Here is a 26,562-nt window from a genome sequence, read left to right as displayed (position 1 = left end):
TATCACGAAATTATGAAAACAAACTACATATCCCGTCGACATCACATTGATTAACTGCTTAAGTAGTGTCGCTGACCAGCAGGATGCGAGAGTTGTTCCTTTGAAATTATGCAATATTTAGATAGTAAAATTAAAACGGTTAAAAATTATCCAGCAATCTGGTGTCATGGCGGAATCAACAATCTACCCCCAGTTCCAGCTGGGGAAATCTCGATTCGACCAGGTAGTAGCTCCATTACGAACATATGCGTTTGTAGCGTTGCTTGTGATTTGAAACGTATTCCTGTAGTGTTACTTGCGAGCTGTATATTTGTTGATCCAATTTTATGTTGACCAACTTAGCGGTCGAGTTTTCACATATTTATGGTGTTATGTTTAAAATACACTTTGAACGTTTCTGTTTTGTTGTTAAACATTGCTATAAAGTTTCACGACAGGGAAATCGTTAACTTATTAGTTTAGCTAACATTGTGCACACCATGTGTTCTAATCTTTGCTTGGACGCTACTGTGTAACGCTCAGTCTTATTCAGCGACTTTTTACCAATCAGTTGTAAAAATAGTTTTCTTGGTGCTGACAATGTCACTAGTGAGCGAGTGCAACATCGCCACACCGGACAGAAATATATAAAAGCAACATTAACCTTCGCCTCCCGCCCCACTGTACTCTCGCTTGCACCCGTAGGCGACATGACATCTGCTTTCAGTTCTCAAACGCAGTTTCAGCGCCTGCAGCATGAAACTCCCAGAGCTTTCCGATCACTCTTGGACGTAGATCCGTAAAGAAAACTTCCTGTTTTTCGTCCTCCCCTCGACACAGTTGCCTCCACCAGATTTTACATCTCAAGCACAATCAAGGAGACTTCATTCATTAGATGAATGTGCTTGACTGTCACGGTAATATCTGCCTGACATGAACTGAGTGTGGCACCCTGGCTCCTAATTAGGGTTGGGACCCACTGTAGAAAGGATTGACGTATTTTGCGAGAAATCAAATAACAGGCCAGCCCCACTGCATGCGTTGCACTAGTCTACATGCAAGTATTTTGACAAATGTGCAATATATAATGAGGCCTTTTGTGTCAAGAAAACAGACAATATATAATATGTATACTTTAATAAAAGTATTAGGGCAAATATTTGATTTAAAGATACAAGCTTTTTGCCCCAACATTATGCATTTTCTTGTGCAAGGCACAGCTTATTGTGCGCTTTTAAAGCTATTCATTTCAAAGTAGGCTACAATCTTCCCTGGCTGATGCTTTTCTCTAACCCCTGCTTGAGAGAGCCAGCTGTTAAAACTTAGCTAATAAATGTGTTGTCTTGTGCTGTTTTGAGGCCCTCTCACAGAAACACATCTGCTTCAATTAAGCTAAAATCAGTTGAAAACTTCCTGGGCATTGCCACCCAAGATTGCCCCCCCCCCCCTTCAAGAGAAAAAAAAATTATCTCATGTGCCTGCTGGCCTGGTCCAGCAATCAGAGAATTATGTGCAATTACAGGCATAATTGAGGGAGCAAATCGGCACATCTTCCTCCTCCCCGCTTTTCTTTTAATTGCTTTAATAGGAGTTTCATGACTAATAAATGACGCAGAAACAGTTGGTAAAGGATGTTAATAAGGAAGGTGCCACCTGGCTCGCGAAACACCTGCCACCTCTCGCCGCATTCTAATTGGCTCGACAGCAGCTGCCGCCCGCCCGTGCGCGCGGGAGCGAGTCCTCCAAGTTTCGGGCCCAATTTGCGGCTCCCGAATTCCAGCTGCTGCGTGCGTCGTCCACGGTGACCAGTTCGGGCGGGGAAAAAAAAAAAAAAACAGCCGGGAGGAGTTTTTTTTTTTCAGGCTGCTCACGAGGAGATATTTGGGTCGAGGCGGACAGAGAAGGGGTTACTGAATATTTTCATCTCGAGGCCAGGTAAAATGGCCGGCCCCGAGGCTGATTTCCTCTACGCCTGCAGTCCATTATCTGTTAAACATGCCCTGTTGGACTTCAGTTGTCACCGTCGCTCGTATCTCATTGGCCGATCATCACGTGCTCCGAGTGCAGACATCGGCCTGGCAGCAGACGGTGGATAAGGAGAATTTTAGATTTGTTCTCTCTCTCCCTCCCCCCCCCGCCTCCTCCCCCGTTCCAGAACACTTTCTCCGGCCGGCTGAGGCACTTCCTGGATGTGATCGACCCGCGCACACTCTTGGTATCTGAGGTAAGGCAGGCGCTCACTAACGCCTGTGCTAACAGCCGTTCTCGATGATGATGTGTAGATATGAGTTTATTTTCTTTCTGACCAGTCTATAAAACTAGAAATAAAAACATTAAAGGTAGGAATTCTTGAGGTTTTGGGGTGTTGCTGCTGCCCAGAATGTGTGGCAGAGGCTGGACAAAGCAGGACGGGGCATGGGTGCAGGAATACACGGATGCCAAAATGAAAATGGAATGTCAGAGCGAGTGATCACATAAACATCATTTCCCATGATTCAGTATGGGAGCTGAAGCCCTCCTGGAGAACTGAAGTCTGCACGCTGATCTATTGGCACGGGCTGAGGTCCAGAGTGCGGCCTGCTCCCTTCCTGTGTTCTGGGGTTCTTACTCCATTTGAACCCCTAATAACTCTCTGCCTCTGCGGTTAATTACAGCAGAGGTTCCCGGGGGGGTGGGGGGAGGGGGGTGAGGTGAGATGTGGAGGGGGGGGTGGGGATGGGGGTTTGGCGTCGCCCCGGCGACGTGCCCCCCAGGCCTGCCCGTTAATGAGCGTGGGACGGCCCGCTCCTCACACCGGCGTGTTTGTGGCAGCCCCCCGGACCCCTCGCCGAGGCGGGCAATTATAACCGCGCCACCCCAAAACCGCCCGGCCCGGCCCCGGTGCGGATCCAGACTGCGCTCCCTGCTGGGCCATGAGGCGCCCCCCCACCCCCATCCCGGAGGTGGGATCGGGACTTCGGTCATGGCCTAAATTTGGGTCCTGGCCTGATTCACTTGTTTCCCTGTCAATACATACAGACACAAAATGATTTTAAAGAAAGCCTCATGGTGCTTCTGTGTGCGGTTTAGGGTGTGTGTGGTGGTTTGGGGAGTGTGTCTGAATAGACAGCGTAATCTGGGGTGTGTGTTTTGAATGGACAGTGTGGGGTGTGTGTGGTGGTTTGGGAGTGTGTGGAGATATGTCCTGTACAGCTCATATTTGTCTCCGTAGCGTCGTCTGAAGGAGTGCATGAAACTGCTGGATGATTTTAAACAAGGAAACCTTCCACCCGGAGTGTCAAATGCACAAGTAAGGACACACATACACACACATGCACACACACATGCACAAAGAGGGAGGAGTTTGAGGATGATTAGGGTGTTCTGATTGGTTAGGCGATGGGGAGGGAGTCTCCCTCTCCTTGGCTGCATTCCAGGCTCAGGGAGGCGGACAGGTCAAAGGTCACCTCAGCGTGAGAGTAGGAGAGTACAGCTGCAGTGATGGGATGTGGCATGTTGCCACGGAGACAGCACTAACAATAACATTCGGGTGGAGAGAGATAGGGGTCGGTGTGGCAGTCTACATTCGGACGACTGGGCATTCCAGACTAATGAGAAAAGGAGGGTGATAGAAACACAAGAAAAGAAAACGATAATACAAAAGAATATGAGTGAAAACATCAAAACCACAACTTGTACTTCCCAGGCTATCCCAAATGCACTGATCGCACACAGCCAGGCAGAGAGTTTCCAGTCCTAAGAGTACAGTCATAATTATGCTTTCTGAATTCATTTTGGGTAAAGAGATCAGTTGTTAAGAAACGCTTGTCTCATTCTTGTATCCTCAGCTTTGGGAAGCTCAGAAAATCAAACAGGTAAGTCTCCTGAGGTCGAAACCAGTGTTCTCCTGTGCCTCTTTGGGGTATAGACCAACGCTGTCCTGTGGTTCAGATCAGTGCTCTCCTGGGGTTTAGATCATTTGCCATTTGAGGTTTAGATCTGTGCTCTTGTGGGGTTTAGATCCAGTGTCCTTGTGCAGTTCAGACCAGTGCTCTCCTGGGGTTTAGACCAGTGCCCCTCTGGAGTCCGGTGCTCTGACTACTGTACTGTGCATGCAGGTGTAGTGTAATCGCTCGCTGCCCCCTGGGGGCAGGAGTTTGAACTTTCCACATTCCTCTTTCGCACACGCACACACACTTGCTTCTGTCTCGGACATGCACACACACACACACGCACTCTTATCCAGTGGAAACACACTCACACACACTCCTCTTTCTCTCGCTCCGTTACCTGAGTGTGGCACAGCGTGTGTGTGTGTGTGTGTGTGTGTGTGTGATGGTGGCTGAAGACTCCACACCTGAAGATTTGCACCTCGCCACTTTACGGAGAGCCTAATTACCCGGCGCTCATAATATTGTTCCGGAGACCTGCGAACGTGCCCCTCCCCGCCATCCCCTCCCCTCCCCGCCGCTCCGCTCCGCGACACGCGAACCCCTCGCCACCGCGCTCATTACGCATCTCCCCGCAGGCCGCCGTCCACCCCGACACCGGCGAGAAGATCCTCATGCCCTTTCGCATGTCAGGTACGCCGCTCGTTACGCGCTGGCCGAGCGCGAGGGGGCGGGGCTCCGCGGGGGGGCCCGCCGCGGGGGGGAGAGCCGGGGGGGGGGGACGTCGCTCGTGGACGGAGCGGAAAGGTCTTTCACAGCTGGGGGCTGATTAAGGCTCTGACAGGAGGAGCGGGGACGTTGGGTTCGAAGGCTCAACATTTTGTCCCGGTGTCAAAACAGCCGTTGGAAGCCCACCTTGCGTTGTCACGGATACCTACGCTTTAGCACATATAACCAGTTAGTTAGGGCTATAACGAGAAGGGGGGGGAAAAAAAGAGTAATTTTCCATGTATTTCCTTCGGTAAGGCAGGCCGTTTCCCCTGGCGACCTGGGGGCCAATCGCAGCCGCCGGAGATGTGATCTTGACGCTTTACTGAGAGAAGAGAACGTGTTTTAATAAAGAATCTGGCCCCCCCCCCAGGAAGATTCAGCTCGCTGGAGGGGCAGAAGGGTTTTGCTATTTTGAGGTTAAGTCTCTTTATTCTTCTAGGCAAGGAAAATTGTTTTGCCTTTTTCAAATCGGGGTCTAAAATGTTTTGAAAGTCCTCTGAAAACATTCAGGTTTAAAGAAAAAAAAAGTGTTCCCCAGGTAGACTGTGGAGGGCGATATGCAGATTTCACAGGGTCACTGCTATTGGTGTTCTTGATACATCCATTCTCATTTATATAAAAAAATGCCATATTTGGTACCTTTTCACAATGGCATTTTTGTAATAATATTGTAGTAAATATTTTTGTGGTTTTCAATTGCTCCTCTATGCTGTTTTCCACTGGTGGTGTCTGGTGCGACAATCCCGCCAAGTTTTCAAATGTGATCACGCACGCACAGGAACTTGCTTGGGGAATGCAAAAAATCATATAAAATCCCAAAGTGCAGCTACAGCTGAATTATCTTCTAAGAAGTACTCAATGTACTCATAGCTTTGTTTTTCAAATGGAACATTTGAAATCTTTTGTGATCACTGGTAATCACAGTTTTAGCCAGATCCACCAAAACCAAAAAATTAAGGATTGCCGCTGTCAGGTTTTTTCATGATTTATGTTGCAAATGTATTTTTTTTTTAACCATTACTCCCAATGCACATTTTCCTTTTTTTTGTGTTCACAGGTTATGTCCCATTTGGAACACCAATAGTAAGCCCATCGTTCTGTTGATGCCCTTGAAATGCATGTAATTAAATGTCTGTTTTAAGTAAAATGTAATCCATGGCACATATTTTGCTAGCAGGTAACCAACGTATTAACTAAAGTGGCTTTGAAACTACACTTGGTCAAGTAGGCAGCCAATGGCATGCACACTTTCTTGTCACATGGTATATGATTCCCAGTATTTATGCGTAGTTCGTATGCATCACCAGTTTTATTTATTGTACTTAAAAGACCACATTGGTTGTTGATTTTGGTTCTTTTATCCGTGAAATTCATTTTCTTTAAACTGACTGAATCATGTCACTCTGAAAATGCGCTTCGCTGAGAATCGCTCAGACCTGCTAGGCACGACCCCGGAGACCTTCCCTTTCCCTTCCAGGTCGTGGGTCTTCTCCTTCCCAGTCAGACGCTGGGCTCCACAGTCTTCTGGCAGGTTGGGGACCCCCTGTTTTCCACACCTCACAGCCCTGCGGAGGCCCCCACTGTTCCACTGATTAGTGTTTCAGTCTGAGCTTTCATTGCGGTTGCATAACTGGAGTGCTGAACAAGCTGTCCATTATAAGACATTTTAATGAATGACTATCAGCTTTTCTCACATGAGTTTGCTTATGTGTTACCTGTTTATCTTGTGTAGCTATAACCAGTTTTGCAAAAGGCTACAATCAATTTAGCCTGTAACCCCAATAGCTTATACATCTAATGCTTGCTGCCAGGGGCGTAGCTAGGAATTCTGGACCCCCTGAAATAATAATTCTCTGGGGCTCCCTTTTTAATAAACAGATATGGATGGGGGGGAGGGTGCAAAGTCAGGAGGGCGAGCAGTCACGTTCCGTCTCTGTTTCCCCCCTGACAGTGGCTGAACCAGAGCCACAACGCCTGCGTTAACTACTCCAACCGGAACGCCACAAAGGTACCCCTTATTAGAGTCGTCACGGCGATTGACGTGATGCCGGACTGCTACTGCTTCTTAGAGTGTGGCCTTATGTAGTTACTGATGCTGCATTCATCCGAAATGTTTTTTGTTTTATTTTTTTTTTTAAAGCCTGCTGCAGCTTCCAAGTTCCTCCTGGGATATCTGGGGGCGGTGACGAGCGCCGTCTCCATCGCGGTGAGTCCCGTTCGCGGTGAGCCTCGTTAAGGGTGAGCCCGGTTAGGGGTGAGTCCCGTTAGGGGTGAGCCCGGTTAGGGGTGAGCCCCGTGCCGTTAGGGGTGAGCCCCATGGCGCTCGTATCGGCTGGACTGCAGGTCGTCTGCACGGACTCTCTGGGACGGTTTGAGGCGGTTGCAGGCGGTTCGCTGGAGTAAGAACGGGCTGATAACCAGAGTCCTGTAACCCATCTCTGTGACTGATTGAGCCTGGGTCCCTCCACAAAACCGAAACAAATACACTCAGTCTGAAGGAATCTGTTATGTGCAACTTCATTTTTTTTTTTTTTAAACTGAATTTTATTTTTAGTTGCAGTTGGTTTGTGACTTTACTTACTGAGGTTCAATTGAATACAGTATGTGCAAATGGCTGTTAACATATTCATACAGAGCCTTAGAAGTAGAAATGCGGCTCTGTGTCCGCTTACGAAGCGTTTGGGACGGCGTAGCGAGCGGTTCCGACAGCGGACGCTGTCGGTAGTTTTACCGCTTCACGCGGTTTTTACCGGCTTTCCTGGCCACCGGTAAAAGCGGAGCGAAGCTTCGGCTGTGCCGCGGCGGTTCTGAAGGTGGTTTCTATTCCTGAACGCGAGGGAGTCTGCTGCGCAAGCGAGAGAGAAAAGGTCAGGGCTGCTCTCGGGTAAATAACCGGGACGTTGCGACGACGGGTTTTTTCGCGCGCTGCGCACGAATTCTGCTCCCGCAGGAAACGTAGCCGGCCCAGCCCGTTTGTTGTGATTTCTCGGTAATTGCCCCGTCGTGTTTTCTCCAAACACCGGCAACCTCGGTGGCACGGATGAGCGCCGGGCCCGTCTCTGGGGGGGGGGCCCGTAGGCAACACGGGTGCAGCGGGACCATGTACCTCTGCTAGCCTAATGTCAGCTCGGTTTGAAACGGTGCTGTGCTGTTACATTGTACTGCTCCCTCCGATTTGGTCCTCTTAAACCGAGGATTCGTGGTTTGGGCCTTCGGTATAACACTAACACTGAGCTCTCGGCTGTACTGCACTCCAATCAAATACCCCAAAGACTGCAGAACCTGCGGCCTTTTTGGTTTTTGGGGTTTTTTTCCCCAGTTTTTGGGGTTCCCCCCCCCCCCCCCCCCCCCCCCCGCTGACTGGCTGCAGCTGACTAAGTGCAGTCCACCGTTCCAACGACCCACAATAATTCCACTCATTAATTAATCATTTTTATGTTTGTGGTGATATGATAGGTGCCAAATAGCTGCATTGAAGTGGCACAGAGCGTAATTTATAAATCCACTGCTAATAAATTTATGAATCCCGCTATTATTATGGTTTATGAGCCGTGTATTGATACGCGTTGCGTGCGCCATCGGGTTAGTACCTCTGATCAGACGGCGCCCTCCCTAAAAATAGGGATCCTGTATCCACCCCTAGGAACCCCAGGGCTCTAATTTTGCGCCCCCCCCCCCCCCCCCCCACCCCCTAGGGGCGTATCTCCAAGGAGCCCCACCCACGAGTGTGATCACAGTGCTCCCCGAGAGCCAATTAGCTGCCCCGCTGGGGTCGCTGTGGAAATCAGGAGCCTGACGGCAGCAGATTGGCTAGTGCCCGAGGGCCAGGGTGGGGGGGGTGGGGTGGTAATTAAACTGCCCCCCCCCTTCACCACCACACCACCATCCCTTGCCCACAGAGAAGTAATGAGGAGGGTGGGGGGGGGGGGGGGGGGTTTGAGAGCTTGTAGGCAGGTGTTGGGAGTAGGGGTAAGGGTGGTGGGGTTGGGGGTTGGGGGGCGGGGGGGGGGGGGGGGGGGGGCTGAACGGGTCATGTTTGGAGTTGTTTAAAAACGAGGCATCTAATTGGGACATGATCGCCCACTGGCTCACACCCCAGGGGGGCTGAAGGCAAATTAAGACTCATGACAATATACTGTGGCCTGCTTTCACAGCTGTTCCCCGAGCTGGACCCCCCCCTCGCGTGCCCCCCCCCCCAGCACAAATTAAACCTGGACACGCAGAGTTCTGCAGTCACCTATTAACCGGCCCGCGCGTCACCGTGACCTTTACAGTGTGCCGGCGCGGACGTATTTGGGGGCTAAGTGATGCGTTAGGAAATAAACCACGCTTATTAGAGCCGTAATGCCTGCCTAATGTCCTTCCTTCCTTCTCCCTCCCAGATTTACACTTTTTCTCTTTGGCAAAAGATGAACTTCCTTTCTTTTTTTTTTTTTTGCAAAAAAACGTGCCTCCGGTCTTGGGCGCGCGTGCAGCTTGTCCCGAAAAACTGTCGAGAGCAGTTTGAGAGTTCAGGGCACCCCGGGGGGCCTGAGTGTGTCTGGGAGTGTCCTGGTGGTTGTGTGGCATTGCTGCTTTCTGCTCTTTTAATATTCTGCTGTCTCATAAACTCGCTCACCATAAAAAAAAAAAAAAGGTCCTGTCACAGGTGAGCATTTCCCACAGGTCTTTGCTCCGTGTCGCTCAGACCGGCCCGTCGGCGTTCTGCTTGTGTGTCTGCGCAGGTGGGGCTCAACGTCCTGATCCGGAAGGCCAACCGGTTCAGTCCGGCGGGTCGGGTTCTGGTGCAGAGGTTTGTTCCGTTCCCGGCTGTGGGTAGGTAGCGGGTGCCGCTCTCTGTTTGCGAATCTCAGGGGCACGGCCATGCTTCTCTTTAACCCTTATTGTGGTGTGGCTGTCACCATGAAAGTGGAAGTTTATCATTGACCCTAAAATTGGGCAAATGAGCTTAAATGATAGCGTAATGATGACAATAATGCATTTGCATGTGTGTGTGCACGTGCACGTACAAGGGTGTGCACACCCTTGTGTGCGTGTGTGCGCGCGCATATGTGTGTGAGTGTTTGTGTCTGTGTGTGTGTGTGTGTGTGTGTGCATGTATGCGTGTGGGCATGTTTGTCTGTGCATGCGTGCGTGTGTGTGTGTGTGTGTGTGTGTGTGTGTGTGTGTGCATGCCCATGGGCATGTCTGGTGCGCTGGTGCACATCCTTATTGACATTGCCCCTTCCTCCTGGCTCCAGTGTACCTGTTCTCCCTGAGCGGAAGGTGGGCGGGGGGATGTGGGGCAGGTGCGTGGGGCAGGGCGTGGCCGCGGTGAGCGTACCCCCCCCCCGCCCCGCCGCGCCGGTGCCCGACTCAGGGGGCTCGTAATGGCCGCCCCAGCCCTCCGCCACTGGCTGTCGGGCTCTAATTAAATTGTTTGCCTACCCCTGTAATTAAATCAACAGGTTCCCGCCATCCCTTAGCGTTTGCTGGGTAATTGCCTCCTCGTTTGGGTCAGAGCCTCTGCAAACGAACTGGATAATTACCCCTAAAGTGCTTTCCCACGTCGAGGCCTCATTTCTCAGTTTGTTTGGTCGTTCTTGTGTTTTTTTTTCCAGTGCGTTTGTGTGTGTTTTTTTTTTTTTTTGTTTGTTTGTTTTTTATTGTTTGCGTATTAGAAACGTAATTAAAGCGGCGTAATTGACGGGCGGGAAGTGGAGGTGTCGGCGGGCGTGATCCACCTCGGCCGCGCGTCACTTTGACGTTTGGGGGCTGAGTCCTCATTCTGTCTGTAATTGTTCCATCAGTGCCAAGGCTGCGGTTCAATCAGATTTCTTAAGTACGTCCTTATCTCAAATTATTACCCCCGTTATTATTTCCAGCAGAGGAGCGTCGCTAATTGCTCGTGTGGATATGCCACCACGTCGGCGCCTCCATTTCGGTCCGAAAGCCCTAAGTTGGGAAACGCAGGAAACGGCGAACCTCGTCTTTCCTGTGTTGCGTTTGATTGACGCCCGTCGGTTTGAATCTTTCCCGATGTTTGCGAGCCGTGAACCGTTTTATTTCTTGAATTGTTCGGTGCGACGGTTCCTCTTCTTATCCATTGAAATTAATTGGATGGGTTATCAGTTCCGTGTAGGGAAAAATAATTGGCAATTTATGCACCAAATTAAGTGAACCCCCCCCCCACACACACACACACACCCCCAAGGCCCACATTTTAAGCCTTTTGCCAAATGATGCTGTATGAAATTGAAAAGCCTTTGGCGAAAGCCCGCCCCAGTTTGCGATTCCGTGGTCTGACCCTCGCTCACAACAGGGCGGTCTCTTTGAATTCATTTAGTCTCCTTCGGTTTTTTACGCTTTGTGTTTACACTTCGGTCTAATTCAACTTTATCGATGATTATGCTCATCGTCTCTTTTTGGGCTTTATAAGTGATTAGTGTTTGCTTTCTTGGTCTCATTTCACACTTTATCAGTGATTAGTGTTTTTTCTTTCTCGGTCTGATCACTTTTTCCGTGATTAGTGTTTATTTTCTTGGTCTCATGTCAGACTTGTATCAGTGATTAGTGTTTATTATCTCTGTCTCATTTCAGGCTTGTATCAGTGATTAGTGTTTATTTTCTCGGTCTCATGTCAGACTTGTATCAGTGAATAGTGTTTATTTTCTTGGTCTCATGCCAGACTTGTATGAGTGATTAGTGTGTAGGCCCGGTTTGTGCCCACAGCGCCTCCTGCCTGTTTCCGCAGCCAGCGCTAACGTCTGTAACGTGGTCCTCATGAGGAACTCAGAGCTGACCGAGGGCATCGACGTGCTGGACTCCAACGGCGACGTGGTGGGAACGTCAAAAATAGCCGCCAAGCATGTGAGTGCGGGGGGGGGGGGGGGGGGTCTGGGGGGGGAGGTGGTTACTCATTTTAAAGTTTGCTTTAACAGGGGGGTTTTTTTTGACATTGGTATTTTCCCTCAGGCACTGCTGGAGACGGCCCTGACCCGAGTGGTCCTTCCCATGCCCATCCTGGTCCTCCCCCCCGTGGTCATGGCCTTCCTGGAGAGGTGAGCTCCGCCCCTTTTGTTGTGCGGCCGAATATTCCTTCCCTCGAGCCCCCCGTTAATGTGTCAGTAGTTCCTCCTCTGTTTGCTGCTTTGAACAGTTGTATGTTTCTGTCAGTGGTGTTACAGCCATTTTGCATGTCTGTGCTCGTGTATGTCTGTCTGTGCTGTACACACGGTGCTGTAAGTTACAGCCATTTTGCATGTCTGTGCTCGTGTACGTCTGTCTGTGCTGTACGCACGGCGCTGTAAGTTGTTCTTTCTAAGACTGTCCGCTGAGCGGGTTTCTGTAAATGTGGCCGTGTCCATCCCCCCCCCCCCCCCCCCGTCCTGAAACTTTGCTCAGGAGAAGAAAAGGTGCTGTTTCCAGGCAGTCTGCCCCCCCTGTGGGAACGGGGGAAGACGGGCATGTGTGGGCAGACAGGCGAGGGGGGGGGGGGGGGGGCGGGGGGGCGACCCGTAACACAACGCCTTCCCCCTCGTGGGCATTACCCCTGGCGTGCCTCCGGGGGGGGGGGGGGGGGGGGGGGGGGGGGGGGGGGGGGGGGGGGGGGGGGGGGGGGGGGGGGGGGGGGGGGGCGGGATAATGCAGTCAGTTAATTAAGTGCCTGTTTACACGGCCGTCCCGCACCGGGTGTCATGGCGGTTAGTGCGGTTTTCCCGAAAAATGCAGGCCTGACAGCCGCCGTCCTTCCACCTGGCCCGCGGCCGGAGGGCGGGCCCGGGCGGGGCGGGGCGGGGCGGGGGAACGTGGGCTGGTGGGCGGGGCCTGCGGGAGGGGATTACCTGACAGCCCAGGTGTGTTAGGGATTCTTCTGAATGAGAGAGCGAGGGGCTGAGGGGGGGCAGGGGGTTTGGGGTTTTGGGGGACGTGACCGCCAGCTCAGGTGAGCCGTGCTGGTTACCTGGGTTACCTGCCCAGTTCAGTTCCGTTCCGTTCGCTCTCACTTGTTCTCAATGGAGCAAGACTGGAGGGTGGGGGGGTGCAAGAGGGGCTGTCATAGCATTCCCACCCCCTTCACCCCCGGTGATGGATTAAAGTGCTGAGCGGCCGGGCAATGGACAATGACAGCACACACCCCCCCCCCCCCCCCCCGGCAAGTTCCCCCTTCCCACAATTCTCTGGCTTCACCTGAACTTCAGACCCAAAGCAGTTGTCATTGGTGGCAACAGCTTCTATAGTGGTGAACACAGAGCCGGTCATCCACCATTCTGGCTCTAGAAAGCTTGGTGAGCTGATCATCCACCATTTTGGCTCTTGGGACCTCAGTGAGGAAATCAGGGCCAGATTTATCTCCTCTGTTTCACATCCGAATGCGCCGTAGGAGTTAGGACATCTGTGCAAGCTTCCGTCTGCAGAGAGCAGTGTTGGAGAAAACAAGGGCTCCTCACTGCAAGAATGTTGTTTTTAAAAGGCGAATCATTCATGATTTCGCCTGTTCTGGCCCTAAATAAGCACCGTGTCCCTACCAAAGAGATGAAAGAAGCGTTGTTTGAGAACCCCAAATGTTCTGCTGCTGCCTCCAAACTTAACCGAGACGGAAAAGAGCAGTAAGGAATCAGAACCCATCTTGGAAAGAAATGAAATAAAAAAATATCCATTGTCACAAACTTTAAAGATGTTTTGTCTTGAACTACATTTGAAACGGATCTGGACTCACTGTCTTCAGTTGAGACGAGGCTAAGAGATTCAGACATTTTGGCACGTTGCCTCGCTCAGATAAATGGTGTTTGTGCTCTTTATGACTCTGTCGGATCAACACAGGTGCAGGAGCTAATTAGCGAGAACTGTTGCTGAGTTCTCAGGCGCTGTTTTTAAACCCAGAGGGCTGGTATATGAAAGGTAAGGTGTGTGATGGATGTTGGCTGTGTGACTGTGTGTTATGGGCTCATCAGCAGTCTGACTGAGAGGGCCGGCCCTGCTTGTGTCATTCTGCTCTGTTTCCTGTGTGTGTCTGCCAAGCCTTCTGTGAGGTGGAGAGATGGAGACTCCCACGCCAAGATGCACACACATACACACACATACTCACACTCACACTTTAATACACACACGCACACACTTTAATACACACATGTGCACTCACATACACGCACACGCAGACACAAACACATGCACACGCATACGCACACACACTTTAGTACACACACGCACACACCCTTAAATACGCGCGCACACACACACACATGTGCACACATCCATTAATATGCACACACTTTAATGTGCACGCACCCACACTACACTGACCCTATAATACACACACATACATACACATGCACACAAACCCTTTAATACAAAAAAGCACACGTACGCACTCGTACACACTCGCACACACACACACACCCCTTTTCGCCTTGGGGTTAGGTACGGGGGGGTGGGGGGGTATGGGCGTCTCTAACACCCCCACCCTTCCCCTCACACCCCTCTTCAGCCACAGCTGTGGCCCCGCCCCTCCCGTCTCTCTGCCCCCCCCCCTTAAAATCAGGCTGAACAAGCAGCGAGAAAACGCTCAAAACCAACGCGCCCCAAACTTTCCCTCCTTCAGAAAGTTCCGCGGGCCTGTGAGAGCCTGCGTGAGCCTTGCGGGGCTAACGCGCTAGCGGCTAGCGCGGCTAACTCTCCCTCAGAAAGTTCCGCGAGCGGGCCTGTGAGAGCCTGTGGAGCCTTACGCGGCTAACGCGCTAGCGGCTAGTGGCTAGCGCGGCTAACTCCCCCCCCCTCTCTGACACGTCTCCCCTGTTATTATTATTACCGCTCGGCCTCCCGGTGCCTCTTCCAATTAAGGCCCCGCGCCCACACGTGTTAATTAGCTCCGTCATTAAGCCGCGGCTCCCCGTCATTAGGGGGGCGACAGCGGCGCTGGGAGGCCCGGCTTCGCTCGGAGTCCCGCTGGGTGTCTCGTCCCGCTCGGCGAAGAGGGGATTAGCTCAAAAAGAGGGGCGGGGGGGGCTGAGGGGGGGGGCCGAGTGGCAGCAGGATGTTAATTATGTCCGAGGACCGAGGTGGAGAAAAAAAAAAAAAAAAAAAAAAAAAAACTTTAATATAAATATATATTTCTGCGCACTTTCGGAGTCCGAGGCGGTGAGAGTTTAAGATCAGATCCCCGTGAATCGGAGGGATGGAGCTGTCAAGATTCTCCCTGTCAGCCCATAATGTGTGAATATTTATGCTATAGAATAGTACGGTTCGCTATGCTGTAGTGCAGTATATTATAGTATACTGTATTACTGTATAGTACATAATTTTGTAGTATAGAATAGTATGGTTTACTATGCTGTAGTATAGTATATTGTAGTATATTGTATTACCGTATAGTTTGGAATTTTATAGTATAGAATAGCATGGTTCACTATGCTGTAGTGTAATATATTATTGGATTTTGTATTACTGTATACTATTTTATAGTATAGAATAGTGTAGTGTAGTATACTATAGTATAGAATTGTATAGTTTGCTATTGCTTGTTTTACTATATAATAATATAGCACAAAATACTAAAGTTTGGTATAGTATATTTTCATATAGTGTTGAATGTGGTACAGTATCTTATAGTGTAACGTAGAATAGTTTGGTTTACTATATCGTAGTATAGTATATTATTACGTAGCATAATGTAGTGTATGCTTGTATAATGCCTGTGTAATGCGTGTCCGTGTAATGTATGTGTAATGTGTGTGTGTAATGCCTGGGTAATGCGTGTGTGTGTGTGTATTGAGTGTGTAATGCGCGCGTGTGTGTGTAATGTGTGTGTGTAATGCCTGGGTAATGTGTGTGTGTGTGTAATGCGTGTGTGTGTGTAATGAGTGTGTAATGCGTGTGTGTGTGTAATGAGTGTGTAATGCGTGTGTAATGCGTGTGTAATGCGTGTGTGTGTCTCTCTCAGGCTCCCCCTGCTGCAGGCCCACAGGAGGCTGGTGCTGCCGGTGCACAGCCTGGTGTGTCTGGCGGCGTTTGGGCTCGCCCTCCCCCTCGCCATCAGCCTCTTCCCCCAGATGTCCCAGGTAACACACCCCCCACCCCAACCCCACTCCCCCCCCTCCCCTCCACCCCATCATTACAGGCAGAACACTCACTGCCTCTCCAGGAACAGGCGACCCCCCCCCCCACCCCAAACCGCCCCATCATTACCGACAGAACACTCACTGCCTCTCCAGGAACAGGCAACCCCGTGTAATTAACGAAAGAACACAGTTCGCCGCTCCAGGAACTGTGCTTGGATTCCAGCTCTAGTCAAACTACCATAGACATCATCGCCTGCAGACGGCCTGCCTGCTCGCTGTATTTTTGCCACAGCTCAAAGGGCCTATCACAGCCCAGCGCCCCCCTTCCGGTTACAGTCACGCCGCTGACGGGGGGGGTAGGGGGTAGGGTGATGACACAATCCCACTCCAGCTGCCCCCGCCCTCACCCACCCTCGCCCTGACCTAGACCAGCTGTGCCTGCTGTCCTCCCCCCCCACCACCTCCACCCCCCCCCGCCCTGCCAGCATGCCAGCCCCATTCACAGGCATGTCTCTGCACATCCTCTTTGGAATGAGCTGCCCCCCAGCCCCCTCACCCGGCCCTGCAAATGCACTTACGCAGAGTGTAGAGGAAGCGCCCTGCCCCACCCTCCCACACCAGAAATGCATTCGCGAAACGATTGCTCCTGTCTGTCTAAGCCTTAACCCAAGATCACATCGCTCTGTGGTGCTAATCTCCATAACCCAAGATCACATCACTCTATGGTGCTGAGCCTTAACCCAAGATCACATCACTCTGTGGTGCTAATCTCCATAACCCAAGATCACATCGCTCTATGGTGCTGAGCCTCAACCCAAGATCACATCGCTCTATGGTGCTGAGCCTTAACCCAAGATCACATCACTCTGTGGTGCTAATCTCCATAACCCAAGATCACATCGCTCTATGGTGCTGAGCCTCAACCCAAGATCACATCACTCTATGGTGCTGAGCTTTAACCCAAGATTACATCACTCTATGGTGCTGAGCCTTAACCCAAGATCACATCACTGTATGGTGCTGAGCCTTAACCCAAGATCACATCGCTCTATGGTGCTGAGCCTTAACCCAAGATCACATCACTCTGGTGCTGAGCCTTAACCCAAGATCACATCGCTCTATGGTGCTGAGCCTTAACCCAAGATCACATCGCTCTATGGTGCTGAGCCTCAACCCAAGATCACATCGCTCTGTGGTGCTGAGCCTTAACCCAAGATCACATCGCTCTATGGTGCTGAGCTTTAACCCAAGATTACATCACTCTATGGTGCTGAGCCTTAACCCAAGATCACATCACTGTATGGTGCTGAGCCTTAACCCAAGATCACATCGCTCTATGGTGCTGAGCCTTAACCCAAGATCACATCGCTCTATGGTGCTGAGCTTTAACCCAAGATTACATCACTCTATGGTGCTGAGCCTTAACCCAAGATCACATCACTGTATGGTGCTGAGCCTTAACCCAAGATCACATCGCTCTATGGTGCTGAGCCTTAACCCAAGATCACATCGCTCTATGGTGCTGAGCCTTAACCCAAGATCACATCACTCTATGGTGCTGAGCCTTAACCCAAGATCACATCACTCTATGGTGCTGAGCCTTAACCCAAGATCACATCGCTCTATGGTGCTGAGCCTTAACCCAAGATCACATCACTCTATGGTGCTGAGCCTTAGCCCAAGATCACATCACTCTATGATGCTGAGCCTTAACCCAAGATCACATCCTCTATGGTGCTGAGCCTTAGCCCAAGATCACATCACTCTATGGTGCTGAGCCTCAACCCAAGATCACATCACTCTATGGTGCTGAGCCTTAACCCAAGATCACATCCTCTATGGTGCTGAGCCTTAGCCCAAGATCACATCACTCTATGGTGCTGAGCCTTAACCCAAGATCACATCGCTCTATGGTGCTGAGCCTCAACCCAAGATCACATCACTGTATGGTGCTGAGCCTTAGCCCAAGATCACATCACTCTATGGTGCTGAGCCTTAGCCCAAGATCACATCACTCTATGGTGCTGAGCCTTAACCCATGATCACATCACTCTATGGTGCTGAGCCTCAACCCAAGATCACATCACTCTATGGTGCTGAGCCTTAACCCATGATCACATCTCTCTATGGTGCTGAGCCTCAACCCAAGATCACATCACTCTATGGTGCTGAGCCTTAACCCAAGATCACATCTCTCTATGGTGCTGAGCCTCAACCCAAGATCACATCACTCTATGGTGCTGAGCCTTAACCCAAGATCACATCACTCTATGGTGCTGAGCCTTAGCCCAAGATCACATCGCTCTATGGTGCTGAGCCTTAGCCCAAGATCACATCGCTCTGATCCATTAGACGCCTCCGATTATCAAACATGCCGGTACTTTTCAGGTATCAAACTTTCTGTCTTTGCTGCTTCCTGTTCCACAGCTGTATCTTTATTTAGTATAATTACACACACTCGGTTTGAGCTGCTTCAGGCGTGTGAGCTGTGCGTAGCTAAAAGCGCAACATTCCTGAGCGTGCAGGTGCGTTTTAATTCATTAATTATTTTTTTAATAGCAATTTCAGATGGGACCCATGTAATTTGAGGATCTCGAAGTGTCGGTGAAACATTGCAGGTTGAATTTGCAACCCCTCCCTGCCACCCCCCAACAAAAAAGTTTTAAGTCAAGGCCAAGCAAGAGGAGCGAAGGATTGTGGACGGGTGGGGTGGGGGGGACACGCAAAGACCAAAAAAAAAAAAAAAACATAAACAGGAAGGATGCTGAGTCGAGATCTAACGCCAGAGTCAGACCCTCATTTACACTCTACCCCCTTCCGTCGCCACACGCGGGGGAAGCGGCCTGCACGCGCGCGTGTGCGTGTGTGTGTGCGTGTGCACGCCGAGGGCGAGGTGTGGAGACGCAGGTGCTTCTCGGGTTGTATTTCTGTCTCGGCGTTGCCGCCGGAGCCGAGGACGGCGAAGCTTCGCGCGAAACGCGGCGGCGGCGGCGACTGTGGCGGCGGCGGCGGCGGAGGCTAATTAGGGAACGCTCTCTCTTTAAGAACTTCGCGGCTTCGCGGCTCCCGGTGATTATTTTCATTTCTGCTTTGCCGTCTGATTTCATTTGTACCCCGTAATATGAGAATTAATACAGTGCAGCTCAAATGTGAGCACAGTTCCTAATCACTCTGGTATTGTGCAAAATGTCTGTCGGTTTTTCTGAGCGAAGTTTAAATAAAATTTGTTAAAATATGGTTGCACACAGGTTAAGCAAAAACATTTATTTTGCAATTGTTTTTACGCTACCAATCATACCACCATTCTTGTGTTCTTAGTAAAAGGATGGCAGTATAATGTTTTAAAGTGAAAGGTTAGGTGGTGTAATTATTTTTTAGTAAAATGATGGTGGTATCATTTTTTAACTGAAAGAATGGTGGCATAATTCATTTTTTAAATTATTTTGATGACTAAATAAACTCTCTGAAACCAAAAATCAGAACCGTAAAACCGATCCAAAGCTTTTATTTGTGGTCAGCTGTATCACTGCGTTGCAAAAATGAAATATAATAATTATATTTAATTAACCCTTATGAGGTTGTCGCAACTCAAGTTTGGCTGCGATTCTGTGATGTGTTTTATTTTAACACATCGGAAGGTGCTTATTTGGAGTGTAAGCTGGCGTCCAGTGGAGCTCGCTGTCAATATACTAACACACTTAACTCAACTGTGAATCTCTGTACCTCACAATAACTGCCAAAAACATCTTTTTAAACATGTTTTAATCGTAATTGTGTTATGTCTTTTTCTATATATTATTTTTATGTAAATAATAATAATAATAATTCATGTTTTTTTTCCACCTGATATTTGACATTTCCATTGTCTGCTCTCAGTAAAGGAAGTTTTAAAAAGATCTCGCATACGTACACGCACACACACACACACACCTGCAGCCGGTGCCCCAGGCCTGGTTTACATTTCTGAAATGACCGGGTCAGGTGATCCTCCCCAGCCTTCAACAGACTCCCATTGCCCCGCCCCATCTCCCAGGCCAACTGCCCCCCCCCCACCCCCCCTCTGAACACATCAGCACTCCCTATGCCACCAAATCACAACATCCTGGGCTACCGACGCCCCCCCCCCCCCCCCCCCCCAGGCCACAATCGCATTAACCTGCAGCTCAGGGCTAAACTGCCTGTCATGGTGTACCTCAGACGAACACTGTCACGCCAAAACAGCCCCCCCTCGCCCCCCTCCAACATTCCCCATTTTACTCTGATTACCCCCCCTACCCCTTACCTGTACTCTGCTGCACCTACAGCTCCTTAGGAAGGTGTCAGCCTTTGAAAGCCTCCATACTTTCTCACTCGTCTCTTTTTCACCCAGTTAATTTCCACAGCGCCTCCACCTCCCCCCCCCCATCCCCCGCGCACCCCCACATCCCCTGCACCCAACTCCCCCGTTTTTTTTTCTCTCTCTCTCTCTCTTTCTTCCATCTTGCTAATTCTGTCTCTCTTCCACCGTGCCAATGAAAATGCCGGAGACAGCCAGCGATGCCTTTTAGTGCGCATGAAAGATGTTTAAGATTTAATTACAAGTGTAAATAGCCCGTTCGGCCATATGGCGACAAAACTTCAGACATATGTGCTGCCAGGAACCTCGCAACACGCAACCTCCCATGATGCACCGGGGTTTTTCTTTTCACTCCCCGCTCCCCTCTCCACTTCGGAGAGAGGGTTTCCAGCACGCCCAAAAAAAAAAAAAACTCTGAAAAAGGTGCATTAATTGCCCCCCCCCACCACCACCACCACACCCTGCACCCCCCCGCCGCCCCCCTCCCTCCCCACTTTCTGTCCCAAATCCCGTCTCCCTGCTTCACACTCCGCAGGACTTCTTATTAAGATTCTGTCGCTGAAGCCACTGCCATCTGCTTCTGGTTAAAATATTAGGGAGATGTAATTTGAAATTGGAAGTGTACCAGTACGACTGGCGTTACTTTCTGTTTGATGCACGCTTGAGTGTTTACTGTGTGCAGGAGGGAAAAGCTCCACGCTGCCAAATCACGACAACTTTAGTTTTTTGGGAATTTTTTTTTTTTTTGTTTTTTGTCACTCAAGATTGTTTCGTACTCGTTGCCAGCAGAGCGAAGGTTATTCTGGGTCACGAGGAACACTTCTCTGGCAGTTTTTAGTGCTTTGGAAACCTTTAATTTTGTGCGTTTGTGATTTTTTTTTTGTGGTACATCGGAATGCTGTAAATGACTCTCCTTAGTGGCTGATGAGTTTGATAATGTAGGAGGCTAAAGCTTAGAGGCTTCTCCAAGATTCTCATCGCTGGCTAGTTTTTTTGGTCCCCAAAAATGACCAACTCATTGTTTAGTTCAGGAATCAGATCCCTGTGGTCTAAGTGGTGTTGTTGTGTTTCGCGTGAATGCTGTATGAACTGCTGAAGGGAATGTGGCCTGTGTTTACGTTAGATCAGACCCACACTGTTCAGACATAAAATACCAACATAATTTTTCATTATTATTTGCACTAATTGTGGGGTTATTCATCATATTGAAAATCAAAACTCATGGAGATGGCATTCGTTTTGCTGTGGTTGATGTTGTCGTTCTTGCTGTGGAGGTTTTACCTTTGTGTCTTGTCTACCTGAGGCCAGGCAGATACAGTGAATGTCTTAATGGATGGCACTGGATGTATTTGTCCTCTAAGAGTACGGCTGGCCCCAATGACGAACGTGTACATTTTATTGCACGTATATACAAGCAGGCAAGCTGTGTGAACTGGACATCATGTGTTCATGGCTATGAATAACTGTTACATAGTGAGTATCGTACCTTATCGGACCTGTGTTTTATAGTTGTTCCAATGGCCTTCGGTATGCACTTATTGCACGTCGATTCGGATAAAAGCTTCTGCCAAATAAATGTAATGTAATGCAAGCCAGCTTTGATCTGGTCCAAAGTCTGTTTTGGCCAGTTTCATTTGAGACATTTGTTGGAATCTGTGCTGTATTTTGGGGGCCAGTTTTATATATAAATGTCTTTTAAGTGCACGCTTGCCTAAATATGTGATCAAGTGCAGTTGGATCATGTTCTTTGAAGCATGGTGTAACTGGATTTTGAAAAGGAGGAATTTTTTTTGGAAACTCCTGTGTAAGAAAAGTTATCCCTCTTCAAACTGAGGTTTGTATCACACTTAGATATTTTGGGTGTATAGATATTTACATTTTAACATGTTGTCATGGTGTCTAAAAAGGCATTGAGGTGAAGTTGGACGCGGTTGAAGTGACTACAAAAACAAAAAAACAAATCTCACGTTGTCAGTGTGTTGAGAAAACCGGTCTACATTTAATTGCAAATCACATTCGAACATTATGCCAAAATGCACCCAGTGCAGCCTCTGTCGTTCTATCACATAAGTCCTGAATATTGAATATCTTGCGTGTTTCAAACGTATGTCAATAGCAGTCATACACACGGGCCAGCAAAAACCTGATGCTTACTGGCCAATTAGATTTCAGTTGTGTGTGGCTCAGCCAATCAGGTGTCGTGACCTGTTCTAACTGTTCTATTATTTTTTTATTTCTCTCGTTTCAGATTGAAGTGTCACAACTGGAGCCAGAGATCGCCATGGCGACGAATGACAAGGCGGTGACCTACAACAAGGGACTGTAACTACCAAAGACAGTGCAGGTGGATAAGGTCGAGGGCAAGCGTGCGACTCTAGTCCCATAGCGGTCTGAGCCGGTCCGGGTCTTACCGGGAAGCACCCGATAGTCTTAAAACCTTTGTGTACAGTGCTATTATTATGAGGGCCAGGAATTAATGTCTGGCTCTGGCATCTTAAATTCTGCCATATTCAACTGCATAAAATGGGAAATTCTGTTGACTAGTAACGAGTGTGTCCAAGTGAAATGGTTCATACCAATGAGAAGCAAAATGGGAACAGGAAATGACATCATAACGGTGACTGAACTGAGCCAAGTGCAGAGCTTACATTTTAAGGATCCTGAACTGTGAATATTAGTGTTTCACCTCTGCGTCTATATTTGTTCAGTACATATATAGACCCGGGGGAGGGGGGGGGGGGGGTTCACATGGGGGTGGTTTGGGGTCTGGTCAGAGTGCTGCCGTTCTACAGAATTTACCTGACCCTGGAGTTAAAGAGACCACGCCCACCCTCGTGTGCTCGTTCCCTCAGCCAATCACAGATCCCCACGCCCTCTGAACTGAGAATTATCAACGAGGAGCCAAACGTCAGTGCTCTCAAGAACCCCAGTTCCCGAACCTTACATTACATTACCGTGCCATCAACATTGGTCCAGTTTTTACTTTGGGGGCGTGGCCTGTAAGGAAACCCCGCCCACAGAGGCAGAGTTTTGCCTTATGGGGATTTCGGCACCATGGATGGAAAGACTTGTACCCTCGGACTCGTGGAAGACTGCCCTCCTTCAGCTAACAGACTTCCAGGCTCCGCCCACATACCGGTGAATTAATTAACAATGCAAATTGCTGTGATATGCTCCAGTGCGGGTGTGGCTGCGGTTTGATGGTACGCTCCGGTGTGGCTGCCACCGTAGTTTAATCACGGCAGAATTGCAAAAAAATTGGGTCCAAGGGGACAAGGACTGGCACGGACCTCCCGTGAGGGACGGCCTCTTCCTCGGTCACCTCGGCAACCGCCTTTCCGTCGCATCGCTGGACCGTCCAGGTGCCGCCATGGAAACGCCATGTCTCAGTCCCAGCGGCCTGCGTGGCGTTCAGATTTATCGCTCGAAGCGTTTCAGGTTTTCAGCCAACGGCAGCATTCTCGTCCCCGGCTGCGTATGAGCCCGCCGAGTGCCTTGCGCGCTGTGTTGAGGTTCAGCAGGACCTGTGACGGTTTGAAAGTGGATCTTGCGGTTGACCTTGTTTTGGTTTTCTGCGTTTTCGCCAGGTCCGAACACAGGACCTTCAGCAGATACTGCCCCTTACTGCCGACCCGCGAATGGCCATGTGCTGATGTATCTACTGTGACTCTTGCTTTATCAAAGTGTTAGGCAAATATGTATTCAACTTTAAGTCTTTATTGTCCCATCAGGGGAAAGTTTTTTACAGCCAGGAGTTTAAGAGATTACCAAGAAATACATAAAATCTCACGCCAACAAAACCACATAAAAACATAATAGTCATAACCAAAGATGTGAATGTACCAGAGATTAATTGAAATTGATTTTAAGTGTTTTTAAGCAAATATCAAATCCAATCAAGCAGCTTTTTTCATGAGTAGCACTGTTATGTGGGCTAGTATTAATTCTTCAATGTAGAAGTGTGTGTGTGTGTGTGTGTGTGTGTTTGTGTGTGCTTGTAAGTTTACATGGAAGTGCCATACCTTACACGCAGCGGAAAATAAATGAACTATTTGTCAATGTTGTGATTTTTTTGCTGATGCATGATGGAGTTCCGTGTGAGTAAACTTGCCTTTTTTATTTCGCATTGCCATGTGTCTGCCTAGACCAGGAGATTAGTTTGTTTACCTGGTTGTTATGGGAACGTAGCATGTTCGTCCGTTGGAGTGGGCAACGGGGCAAGAACGGACATGTCGGGGTATTAAAGGGAAACCGAATCGCTTTTGGGCCTCAAGAAACTCTCCAAAAACACTTTGGTTACCACCATTAGTTCTTCTTTCAAGGAAATTCGGTCAATGACGTTAGGACAGCTGTTCAGAAATTGTGATTATGTAACCTCACTTCGAAGTACCATAGAGTACCGACTTGTGTAATATACAAGACACTCCTGCATTATTGGTTATTACACTGCAGTTCCTTGTCCTTTGATAGTGCAGCGTGGGCACACTGAACTAAATTGCCCTGGTAATATTGTCTTGACCCCCTGTCCCTAGAGTGAAATGAGCAGTTATTGCTGTGCTGCAAAACCTGTGCTGTGAATTATCGATTAAAATTGATCCCGGGAAAAGTGTTGTCATGTCACCGTCAGACAGATCATAGCTTCTGTTCATAGCCGTCTTCGCTCAGAGTTTGTTTTTTGCGACTCCGCACGGATCGCTCGCTGTGTGTTAATTAATTTTTTAATCATGCAAAATAAATTGTGTACTTTGGTAAATGTGTGCAAAGCTGTTTTATTTTTTGTTGTTGTATTAATTGCTGACATTTTAGCAGGTGCTCGTGTTTTCAGTTTTATTGTTGATCACGAGAACTTGCGGTTACCGCTCTCTCGTCTCACTGCTTGGCTATAATTATGTCCTTTGTTTTTGAGCCTGACAGTAAGAAAAGAAATGCTTTGGCCAGTTGCATATGGACACTAAACAGGATATAGTTTTAATCTGAGACAACCTGCTGTCTCTTCCTGAATGTATTGCATGTTGCGGTAATATAATTAGGCCTACACTGCTCTCTGCTTTCGACTATGTTGTACAATATATTGCGGTAACCTGATTATGAGAAACTGCTCTCTATTATTGCATATATTTCATCTTGCAGTAATCTCATTATAACAGTATGCTGTCTGTTATATACAGTATATATTTCATGTTGCAGTAATCTGATTATAAGAGACTGCTGTTTTTGCGTGTATTGCGTGTTGCAGTACTCTGATCATAAGACTTTGCTCTGTTATTGCGTGTACTGCGTGTATAGTGTGTATAGCGTGTACTGTGTGTATAGTGTGTACTGCGTGTTGTGTGTACTGTGTGTAGTGCGTGTACTGTGTGTAGTGCGTGTACTGCGTGTGTTGTGTTTATTGCGTGTGTAGTGTGTACTGCGTGTTGTGTGTATAGCGTGTACTGTGTGTAGTGCGTGTACTGCGTGTTGTAGTGAGTTGCCGGGCGCTGTGAGTCATCGTGTGGCGGTTAGGCCCCGTGACGGGAGACTTTGCTCTGTTATTGCGTGTACTGCGTGTAGTGCGTGTATTGCATGTATAGTGTGTACTGCGTGTTGTGTGTATAACGTTTACTGCGTGTTGTGTGTATAGCGTGTACTGCGTGTACTGTGTGTATAGCGTGTAGTGCGTGTATAGCGTGTAGTGCGTGTACTGCGTGCACTGCGTGTTGTGTGCATAGCATGTATTGCGTGTATAGCGTGTAGTGCGTGTATAGCGTGTATAGCGTGTACTGTGTGTATAGAGTGTATAGCGTGTATAGCGTGTACTACGCGTGTACTGCGTGTTGTGTGTATAGCGTGTACTGCGTGTACTGCGTGTTGTAGTGAGTTGTGTTTATTGCGTGTGTAGTGTGTACTGCGTGTTGTGTGTATAGCGTGTATTGTGTGTACTGCGTGTACTGCGTGTTGTAGTGAGTTGCCGGGCGCTGTGAGTCATCGTGTGGCGGTTAGGCCCCGTGACGGGAGACTCTCTCCTCTCTCCGCGTGTCCGGGGCCCACCGGCGTCTCCCTCCGGATCCGCTCCTAATTGGAGCTGAAGGGAGATTTCACTTAGACGGCGGAATCAGCTTGTCCCAGGTAGCACCTCCGGCTGCCCAGACGCTGTGCTGTTAGCGGAGACAGTCTCACCTGACAACAGGATTCACACCTGGGCCAGCGCTCCCAGCCCCCTGGGCTCCCACGGCAAGCTGTTCATCCACTTTCACATATCAGCCCCCCCACCCCCCACCCCCAGAGGCAACAGTATGCCCCCCCCTCCCTCCTCACACACTTCTCCCTCCGCTACAGTCCCTCCTGCTGCCTCTCCAAACCACTGCTCTACGTCTTCCCTCATCTCTCTCTCTCTCTTTTGGTCTCTCTCTGTCTGTCTTTCTGTCTCTACCTCTCTGTCTCCGTCTCTCTATCTCTCTGTTTGTCTCCGTCTCTCTCTCTCGCTGCCTCCCGCCCCACACCGCCATCTCTGCTTTCCTTCCTTTTGCTCTGTTCTGGTTTTCCTCCCCCTCTCCTCTTCTGTAACACCCTCTTTTACTTCCCTCCTCAGTGT

General features: G+C 49.3%; 1 protein-coding gene across 2 annotated transcripts; it reads left to right on the top strand.

Moving 5' to 3' along the window:
- The first annotated feature begins 41 nt into the window (after positions 1–41).
- On the top strand, positions 42–24,744 carry sfxn5a (sideroflexin 5a). Of its 2 annotated transcripts, XM_035417835.1 has the most exons (14): positions 48–223; positions 2,135–2,203; positions 3,191–3,268; positions 3,807–3,833; positions 4,487–4,541; positions 5,677–5,702; positions 6,097–6,150; positions 6,571–6,627; positions 6,760–6,825; positions 9,344–9,434; positions 11,353–11,468; positions 11,574–11,659; positions 15,538–15,655; positions 22,240–24,744. In XM_035417835.1, exons 1-14 carry the CDS (start codon positions 167–169, stop codon positions 22,315–22,317), a joined length of 978 nt encoding a protein of 325 aa, XP_035273726.1. In that variant the 5' UTR covers positions 48–166; the 3' UTR covers positions 22,318–24,744. The 2 variants fall into 2 exon arrangements, with proteins under 2 accessions (XP_035273727.1, XP_035273726.1); XM_035417836.1 differs by lacking the exons at positions 11,353–11,468; positions 11,574–11,659; positions 15,538–15,655; positions 22,240–24,744 and adding an exon at positions 10,067–11,346 and having other exon boundaries at positions 42–223; positions 9,344–9,411.
- Positions 24,745–26,562: the final 1,818 nt, after the last annotated feature.

This window comes from Anguilla anguilla, chromosome 5 (assembly GCF_013347855.1).
Source record: "Anguilla anguilla isolate fAngAng1 chromosome 5, fAngAng1.pri, whole genome shotgun sequence".
Lineage (NCBI taxonomy): Eukaryota > Metazoa > Chordata > Actinopteri > Anguilliformes > Anguillidae > Anguilla > Anguilla anguilla.
This window is presented reverse-complemented; position numbering and strand designations above follow the sequence as displayed.